This window comes from Harpegnathos saltator, unplaced genomic scaffold (genome assembly GCF_003227715.2).
Source record: "Harpegnathos saltator strain DR-91 unplaced genomic scaffold, Hsal_v8.6 scaffold37, whole genome shotgun sequence".
Taxonomy (NCBI): domain Eukaryota; kingdom Metazoa; phylum Arthropoda; class Insecta; order Hymenoptera; family Formicidae; genus Harpegnathos; species Harpegnathos saltator.
In genome coordinates, this window is record NW_020230172.1 from 155,747 (window position 1) to 166,502 (window position 10,756).

The 10,756-nt window shown below is 40.8% G+C and overlaps 1 protein-coding gene across 1 annotated transcript; it reads right to left on the reverse strand.

The window, feature by feature from the left end:
* Positions 1-1,760: 1,760 nt before the first annotated feature.
* LOC109503969 (uncharacterized) lies at positions 1,761-2,429 on the reverse strand. The gene is made up of 3 exons (XM_019842018.1): positions 2,223-2,429; positions 1,909-2,068; positions 1,761-1,825 (listed from the first exon to the last, which is right to left on the reverse strand). Exons 1-3 carry the CDS (start codon positions 2,427-2,429, stop codon positions 1,761-1,763), a joined length of 432 nt encoding a protein of 143 aa, XP_019697577.1.
* Between the last annotated feature and the right edge of the window lie 8,327 nt (positions 2,430-10,756).

Below are 10,756 nucleotides of genomic sequence, written 5' to 3' on the forward strand. Positions count from 1 at the left end.
GGCCCAACTTTTAATTCTTATAACGTGCATGGTCTTCTTCATCTTACTAATGATGTCCGACGGTTAGGAAGTTTAGATTCCTATTTTGCTTTTCTATATGAAAGCAACATGTCCATTTTTAGGAAATATTGTAGAAAACCAGGCTTATCGCTTCAACAATTTTTTAATCGGATGAAGGAAATTCAAATTCGCGGGACAAATTCTAACGAGGAAGTAAATTCATCTATTCGCGTGTCCATGCCGCTTAACAATGGTGCAGCTTTTCCTGAGTATCGTAAGATACAATTTAATAAAATATTTTTGAGTATAGATGTACGTAACAATTGCTGCATGTTAGATAATGGATCTATTTGTATTGTTTTAAAAATTTTTGAACGTAATTCTTCTTATTGTTTTCAAGTTAAAAAATTTTTAACAATGGAAAGTTTTTATGATATTGGCATACCATCCTCATGTGTTGAATTTTTTAAGTGTAGCAACTTATGCAGTAATTTTCTGAACATTAATGTGGACGACGTTAAAAGTAAGTGTTTCAGAATGCCCTTTTGGAGCCACATAACTGAGGATAGCGAGAGCGATGAGAATGATAATGCTCTTTATTTAGAAAATAATACATATATCCTTGTAGCAATCACACATAGTGAAATAATATAGAGTTTTGTTGTATAATATTATCCCAGCAAACAGGATGTATAACAATTATATTGCTATAATATTACGGAATGTAACACATAATATAACGTGTATGTTACAAGTAATATACACGTTAGTTGTAATTTCCCATTCATACGAATTGCAGTTATATAACAAATATAAAATGTAACTAAAATGTTATATAACCAAAAATAAGTTATAGACATATAATAAAGTAGTAATGTAACTAATTGAAAGGTTATAAAACTGAAATGTATATTGGCAAACTGTTACATACAAGTAATGTTATTAAGTAATGAAATAATTATATGTATTATATTATATTCGGAAATTCTTGCGACTTTAAAAAATAACAGGTCGCCGAGTTAATTCGAGTTACAGCAAAACTAAGCAAAATTTCATTATATGTAACCGAATTTTGTTTAGTTTTGCTTGGAATTAATTCGGCGACCTGTTATTTCTGTAAGTCACATTATTAAAAAACAAATGAAAAATATAAATAAACAATACAAAATATATTGCACATGTTACAAATGTATCATATATATTTCATATTTCACATACATTATATTACAGCCATCATATTATCAAATACAGAATAAGAAATAAAATCCCTTTTTTTATTAATAAATAAAAATACATGCAACAATATAACGTACACATGAGTCTTTATATTAGAGATATAATATTCGTTTAAATAATAAGAATGTAGAATACTCTTTAAACTGTAATTTTTAAACAATAAGAATAATTATATTATCACATAATAAATAAGAAATAAAGTTCTTCTCCTCTTATTAATAAATAAAAACATGAAATAATATTACGTACGTGAGACTTTATATTAGAGACATAATATTTGTCAAAATAAAAAAATAAGAATGAAAAATACTCTTTAAACTTTAATTTTCAAACAATAAGAATGAATATAGAATACTTTCTAAGTATTTTACATTACACGGACTAGTGAGTAAATTCTAATGTCGAAACGTATTGACGAAATGACATGGCATGACTAACATTCTTCATTGTTCTTCATTTTCATTTTAGCATTCATTTTCTTTTTCTTTATTTTCACGTTGTTTTCTCTGTCTTGCGAAACGTAACTATTCCGCTACAGTATTGTCGAAGTCGGATTCAGTAACATTCACATGTTGCAAAATTACTGCGTCTAGAACATAAAAGCAAATATAGAATTAATAATAGCATGTTAATAAGGAATTCTAATGAAACTTTACAATGCCGATTATACACTTCTCATAATTTGTATGAAATACAAATCGCAAACTCTAAAGTTGCTCCTAATTCCCTTCCAGGAGCATTTTATGGCGCATTCATTTGTGAAAATTTTCTTCATTGTTCGCTGAATAGTATGTTTTGAATTGTTCCCACCAGTTTTAGACACAAATTCTGTCTGTAAAAAGATAATACATTTTGTATGTATTGAACAATAGTATTAATATACGCAATATAATAATTAGAAGTATTGAAAAGTAAAATAAGCTTTTTTTCTCAAAATTGTATTAAGCACAACGAAGGAGGGATAATGAATAAATTCATTAACTTACAAACTGCGTCACTGCCTCATCTGTGGTTTTTAATACAGATTCAAACTCTTTTATTTCCTTTATTGTAACAAACGGTAAAAATTGTGCAATTAGGCCGCTATTTTCTGACATATGTAATGTGCGATTTTTCAAAACATCTTCGAGTTTTGTCACACGTTGCTTAATATCCTTTAACATTATATTTGCAGCAGCTTGCATACGCAACATCTGTTTTACGTTCTCTGCAATACAACTAACAATATAATAAAATATTTAAAAAATGTAACAGAATGCTTCATAAATGAAGTGCAAAAATTGTATAAACAATATTTACGTTTAAAGTCCTCTTCTATGTTTGCAACTAATGGAGTATACTCTAAAAGATTACAATTGTATTTGTAATATTGCAATTAATTTTGAAAGGTTAACCGTACAGAGTGTCCCATTTTAAGCATCTACCCCAAATATCTCTTATTTTTTATTTTAGAGAAAAATAGTTCAGACACGTTTTATATGGTTTCGAGGGTACCATAAGATGGTACCATTTATTTGACCTTGAAGAGTCATTTGAAGGTCACGTGAAGGTTACCTCAATTTTTTTAGACGGCACTCCCTATTTCTTATTATATATTCTTGTAGCTGATCTCGAGAGCTTCCCAAAACACTATAATCAAATGTTTTTCGGTGAAGTACTTTACGAGTTACGAAGCTCCAAATTTACAAAATTTTGATAAAAATACAAAATATTTCGTAAAACATTCACTTCCCGATAATCTTATCTTACATGATCCAACCAATCAAGGCAAGATCCAAGCATGATCCAGCTAGTCAAGGCAAGATCCGAGCATGATCCAACCAGTCAAGGCAAGATCTTCTTTTGTGTACAATTACTTAAAGTGTTCAAAAACTTGGCCATTTACTTGTATACATAGCTCTAGCCTATGGTGTAAGTCGTCTCTAACTTTTTCAAGAACACCTACATTAATATTTCTGCAAGCCTGTCTGATCCGGCTTTTCATATTTTCAACGGTTGTAGGCTTTTGCGAATAAACAAATCTCTAACGTAGCGCCAGAAATAAAAATTTAGGGGTGTCAAGTCGGGTGATCTTGGAGGCCATTCTTGAACTCGACTGCCCATACCAATCTACCTATTCGGGAATCTGTTATTTAAATATTGTGTAACAGCTCGAGATCTATGAGCCGGTGCTCCATCTTGTTGGAACCACATTCGTCTGAGTAAATAATTGTCGACATGTCTCAAGAGGTTGGGCAGGTCATCTTGAAGAAATCTTAGATAGATTGCCGTATTGAGATTTTCATCAAAAAAATATGGACCAACAATAACATCTCCTAGGATGCTTGCCCAAACGTTAATGGACCACTGCCGTTGGAACTCTTGGCTTCTCTGCCAATGTGGATTAGCATCTGAATAATAATGGCAGTTATGTCTATTAACACCACCTCTATTACAAAACGTGGTTTCATAAGAAAAAAGCGTATCAGCAATGAACCGTAGATTTTGTTGAATTTGATCTCGAGCTCAGTTACAAAAACGTACATGGCGTTGGTAGTCCCTTTCTTCCAATTGCTGAGTTAGATGAATGTGATATGGGTGAAACTTGTTGAGCTTGAACACACGATTGACTGTTGATTTAGATACAGCGTATTGCCTCTTAATTTGTCTCGTAGAGATTTGAGGATTCAAAGCAACGGCACCTATAACAATCAATGATGTGACTTCATCAGGGCTCGATTTTCGCCGGTTTCTTCTAAGAATATCCTGTTCAGCTCTATCGTAGAGTCTTTTTTATTACTTTCCTATCAGGATGACGTCTGTCTGGAAATCTTTCAGCATAAAACCTTTCTGCTGCCGAGTAATTATTCCTGACCTCACCCAAAATGCGAATCATGTCCACAATTTCATTTGGTGGATAAGCGACCATAATTATAAATAAAGAAAGCGTCAAAAAACCAAAAATTCCTGTCTTATCAGAAAAAAGTCAATGGATAATAATATGTGTCTGTCTGAGACTTCGCCAAAATACCGACAGTTGCCGAAGTAAGAAATCTGAAACAAGCCTCTTGATATTTGTTTCATTAAAAGAATTGACAATTGCACTTTCACAATTGTTACAGTTAATTGATTATCAGGCAATACAGGATCTCGTCTTGACTGGCTGATCATACTCAGATCTTGCCTTGACTGGTTGGATCATGCTCGGATCTTGCTTTGACTGGCTGGATCATGCAAGATAAGACTATCGGAAAGTGAATGTTTTACGAAATATTTTGTATTTTTATCAAAATTTTGTAAATTTGGAGCTTTATAACTCGAAAAGTACTTCACGAAAAAACATTTGATTATAGTGTTTTGGGAAACTGTCGAGTTCAGCTATAAGAATATATAATAAAAAAGTAGGGGGTGCTGTCTAAAAAAATTGATGCAACCTTCACGTGACCTTCAAATGACTCTTCAAGGTCAAATCAATGGTACATATCTTATGGCCCCTTCGAAACTATACAAAACGTGTCTGAAACCATTTTTCTCCAAAATAAATAATAAGAGAGATATTTGTGGCGGACACTTAAAATGGGACACTCTGTATATATGTGCCTTCTATTACCATCGGTATTTCACCAGATGGCCTATCTGTAAATTTTTGCGTCGTTGCATTATTGTTATTGTATGAAAATGTATTAATTGATGTAATAAATGCTATGTAATGTACGCAATGTTATATATTATAATTGAATGCCGTGATAATATTAGGAGTACAAATAAGTTTCCGCCGTTTTCTATCAAAAATTAGGAATTTATTGTGGAAGAACGGTACATTACGTTTTATTCAAAGTATTGTCCATCACTAGCCACTACTTCTTCCCATCTTTCTGGCAGCATTCGGACCACGTCGGAAGAATTCTTCATCTTTTGAGGCTATCCACATATCGACCCAATTTGTAGTATCTTCATATGATGTAAAGCGCTGCTTAGACAGGCCATGTTCATCGACCGGAATAAGTAATAATCGGAATGGGTGTCTGGTGAATACGGCGGGTGGGTAGGACTTCCCAATGAAGTGTTTCCAAATAGGTTTTGACCGGTTTTGCAACATGTGGCCGAGCGTTGTCATGTAGGAGAATAATTTTGTCGCGTCTGGAATAGTAATGGGCGCGTTTTTCCTTGAGTGCTCGGCTCAATCTCATTAATTGTGTTCGGTAGAGAGCTCCAGTAATGGTTTCGCTCGGTTTGAGCAACTCATAATACACGACACCAGCTGATACCACCAATACACAGCATGAGTTTTTTTCCATGAATATTCTGTTTGGCTGTCGATGTTGAAGCATGGCCAGGTGATCCCCATGATTTTCTCCTCTTTGGGTTATCGTAGTGGATCCATTTTTCATCACCAGTGACTATGCGATGCAAAAAACCCTTTCTTTTATGCCTGGCAAGCAGCATTTCACACGTGCAAGATCGGCGTTCAACGTCTCTCGGCTTCAGTTCATATGGAACCCAATTTCCTTGTTTTTGAATCATTCCCAACGATTTTAAATGATGTGAAATTGCTTGTTGAGTCACTTCTAATGTAAGTGCAAGTTCATCTTGCGTTTGGCACGAATCTTCCTCCAATAATGTTTCCAATTCCGTGTCTTCATACACTTTCGGCTTTCCACTACGTTCTTTGTCTTCTACGTCAAACCTACCGTTTTTAAAATTTTGAAACCACTCACGACAACTTCTCTCACTTAAAGCAGTCTCACCATATGCTTCTACAAGCAATCGATGTGTCTCAGCTGCAGATTTCTTCAAATTAAAGAAGTAAATCAAAAGTTCCCGCAAATGACGTTTATTCGGCACAAAACTTGATATTTTTACACAAAAAATTATGTGATGCTGATACGGAGTCACTAATACTTCAAGGTTATGTTGTTATCAGATGTCCAAACTTACGATATTACGTTTTACATCTGACAATTTCAACATAACCTTCTGGTGAGGCCATCTTTTGTCAAACGGCGGAAACTTATTTGTATTCCTAATATTATACTGTTGGCAAATATAAATATATAACCTACCAATATGTTTCGTACACGAATATGTCTTTATATACTAAGGCTGCGTTCCAAAAATTACTGCCAGTACTGAAAATCTATATTTCACGTTACGCATATTATAGAATTTCAGTACTTGAATTTCGAAACGCAACCTATATGTTAAAGATTTCATCTTTTGCTGTCAAAAATGGTTGACAATAACTGTTATTTGTAAGGTAAACTATGCAAATTATAAAATTATTTTTATTTTAGACCATTTGGATTACCGAAATGGCAACTAATAAAAAATATGCAGTTGTAAAATTTTTATTAGATGACACGTATTCTGAAATTCCAACAGCATGGCTTATGGAAGAAAATGATAATCAGCAATGTTGGTGGCCGCTTTGCACGGCAAAAAGTGCATTATTCATTGCCAGTTGTGCAAATCCTAATTATGAAACTTGGACTCAATATGATATTGACATCATAAAATACTGCAGTATGTATTTTATCCTATTACGTCATTGTTAGAACCTATATGCTGGAACCTACAAAAATAATTTTGTTTTCATCATAATATATTGTACGAGGAATATAAATAGTAATTTTTTTCATTTACTAGCATCTCTCGAATCAGCCCGTAAAAGTGTGGCAGATGCTACATATCACACTACAGATGAAGAAAGACTGGGACGAAGTCATAGACAACACGTAAGAATGGATTTATGATTATACAAATAACATGTAATATTTTCTATGTGATATTATCGCATGTATGTAATATATTATCTACGTTTTACAAGAAGTAATATTATTTATGTTTTATAAAAAGTAATATTATCTATGTTTTACTAATATGCAAAGAGCGCTAGTAATCATGAAAGGTGGAAGTGATTGACAGAAGTGAATAAAATACAGGGTGGTTCGTATGCCGACATCGCGTAATGTATGACGATTTCGGGGAACCGTCCGAACGGCGCGAGGGAACCCTGCGCGATCCTTGGTCGCCAAGGATCACCGGTGAAACGGATCCTACGCTCCGGTTGGACGATTCCCCGAAATCGTCATACAACGACTTACGAACCAATCGATCGGGCTTCCGCGCGGCTGTCTCGTTCTCCGTGTCACGGCGCGAGACGAAGATCTCTCAGCGTCGAACGCGTTTCTCCAGAGTCATTATCGGTCGTCCAATCGACACGATGAGTCGCGTTGATTCAAACGCGAGGCGAGATCCTGTATTCTGTTGGGCATGGGAAGTCCGTGCGATATTCGATCGGGAGCTGAGCGGACGAAAAAAGCACACTTCGAGAATTATCACGCGGCAGTCGTCCGAATCGAACGCTAGCGCGACATCCATTCGCTTTCCTCCCGAATCCCGTCGACGGTCCGGCCGTCTCTGGTCATTCTCTATCTTGGAGCGGATGGGGTGGGGAAGAGAGCGAACGAACGGAGCGATTTCGTTCGATCAGAGTCGGGTCCTCGGGAGTCGCGCGCGATCGTTCTCGTACGTACCCTGCGTGGACGTGACGTCCTGACCCTGCACCAATCGACCTCGCACGTCGTAAAAACCCACTTTGCCCGCACGGTCACCTTCCACTAGAAGCAATCGTCGATTGGTCAACGCTAGATTGTCCAGCGATCGAGCCTGAATATCGTAGTTACTGGCGCATTGATGCAAGTGTTCCATAGTTCGAATACGATCGCTTTCGCGCGCCGCTGCACCGGCGACGTTGCGAACATCGTTGTTGAGATTCATACCAATGGTGGACGACACGTCGCTACGAAGTGTGAGAAGAGTTATGCGTCGCGACTTTGTGATCAGTGAGGACGATGTGAAGGGGACCCCCATTTATACCTAGCGCGTCCGCGATTTCGCAAATTCATGTTCGTCTCGTTGACGCGACAGCAAACGAGAAAAAAAGCGCGCGCGAAACGATCCGTGGCGAACGATCGATTATTCGTCAATGGCGCGACCGGACGACTCGTATCTGCGCTGTTCCAGTTGCGGAGTAACGTTGTCGTGCGACCTCGTGGTGCTGGACGACGTTGAGTCCGGACGCGACGGAGCTGTGAACACGATCTCGTGGATACGCTCGCCTTTGGACGAACGAAACGCCGCGACTACGAACGATCCGCGATGGCGCGGCCGCGCGATACTGCTGCTCGTGCGAGACGTTTTTCGCAAGGATCGCGTCGCTCTGACCGACGCGCTGTCGGCTCTTCTGCGCATCGGCGACGGAACGATCGGACATCGCGCTCTCTATCACGACGACGACGATTCGATCGATCCGAATTGCCAGCGGCGCGTGGTGCTCTACGTCGACTCGACCGACATGACGTTCCTACTGCGCGATCTCGCGCGCCGCTCGCTCCAGCGACATCGTCTGAACTATTGCGCCATTGCCGTCGGGTTCGCGGCATTGGAGCGACTGCCGTCTCCGCTGTCCCGACGATTGATCGCGTCCACCACGGTATCGTTGAAACGCCGTAACTCCCGTCAGTACGTGAGACTGCATCACACGGAGACTGGCATATCATCGCTGCGTCTCGTCGTCGATTTCATACCACTGGCCGAGCAAACGCGATCCGCTCGCATCGCGACGCACGCGAGCTACTTTTGCTACGTGCACGACGATCACTCCGTCGCGCACGATGACGATCGATCGTTGCCAAATTCGTTCGAACCTCACGTATGCTGGATCTACGACGGACATCGAGAACCGTCGTCGTCGTCGTCGCTGGATGAAATCGATGCGTTTCGACCGAACGTTGAAGAAGATCGCAGCGTTGAGTCGTCCGATCGCGCGAAAGTGAACTACGCCCGTTGCGACTGGCACTCGCTCGCTACGTTGTACGAGATTAGTCGCGTGGGCGTTTTGAACACCTGGTGGGTAGGGTGCACGTTGGATTCATTCGGTCAACGCCGCACACCCGACGCGAGCATGCGATTGTTCGAGGTGCCGCGATTCGTGCAATTTCACGCGACGTTACCGAACGTGTCCACGGAGGACGTTCATTCGGCGAGAGCTATTCATTGCGTGCTGAATCAATGTTGCGCCGTGACAAAGTATCCGTGGCACACCTGGACGTTCGCATTCACGGTGGGTCTGAACGCGATCGTACAACGGTACGGGACGCAGGCCACGAGGGATTACGCTCGACACATCTGGAATGCGAGAAATCGCAAACTCAGCAGCTGCGGTGTGTATAGCGCGAATGTACGCGTTGACTCGTACGATCGCGATTTGACGAGAGGAGCGTCGGTCGGAGAGACGCAAAACGGTACAACCGTCCTAGTGTTCGGTGCGAACCAATTGCACATTTTGCCGTTGAACGAGGAACTTATGTCCGCGGCGACAAAGATATCTCGTCGTCGATCGAATGAGACTCGGGCGACTCCTCGATCGATAGAATACCGCGATATCGGCAATTGCGAATTGTTGCACCGAGAAGACTGTGACGATCGCCGCTCCAACGTGATTGAGATAACGGCGGCTCTCAGAGACGCGAACGCGAACGTCGCGACGTCGACGGTCGTTGTGACCGCGTCGTGACAACAATTCCCGATACGATGTCCCGCAGTAGCTCGTCGGACGCCGCGATGATTCGATGTAATTTGAACGAGGTACTGCGCGACAACGTGCAATGGCTGATGTCGTTCTCGTCCAGAAGGCGAGTGTAATCGACCTCGAAACCTGATCTCGCTCGTTGTGTCGTGGAGACCGTGAACTTTGAACTCTATACGCGCCGAAGCGACAGCGAAGAGAAGGGATATCATCGGTATCGTTTAAGCTCGTCGGGGTTCGGGTATATATACATATATATATATCGCGACGTTGATTTTTTCGACAAGTCGTATCATCCGAGCTGCAAACAGACATTTCGTGGACGAAGTCATGCGCCCATCGGACACCTCTTTTAACCGAGTTCGAAGCGTTACGAGCGAGCCGACGACAGCGATCAGAACCGACAACGAACCGACCGTCGTCAAAGTCGAAACATCGCACAAACGCGACGCGTCGACCATGACCGACAACGAGCGTCGCACATCCTCGGACGACTCGATCGATGAATCCAAACGATCCAGTCGCAAGCGTCGCGGTCTCGCGAACGAACCTGAGACTTCGAGGCAATTGGACGTCGTGATGCAGCATCTGAACGATTACGACAAATGGTTCCAAGCGTCGTTGTTGAACGTTGTTACAGAGAAGAATCGCCCTCGCACGGAACGAGAGTCCTCGCGACGAGTCGAACCGACAGTTCGCAATGACAACGCGATCGCCGATCTCGAAGACGCTGAATACTCTGGATTGGAAACGTCACCGACGCTATCGTCGCTCACCGACGCGGATTACGTGACACGCGTCTGGCGCGAGATACCGTGGCGTTCATTCTGGCGAATCGTCTTTCCGCGATTGTGCGACATTTCGTTTTTCGTCGACGTGCCGCAACGCACGATAGCCAGGGCGCGCGAATACAATTACGTCGATTTCGATGGCGCCGAAGCGCTGAAGCTG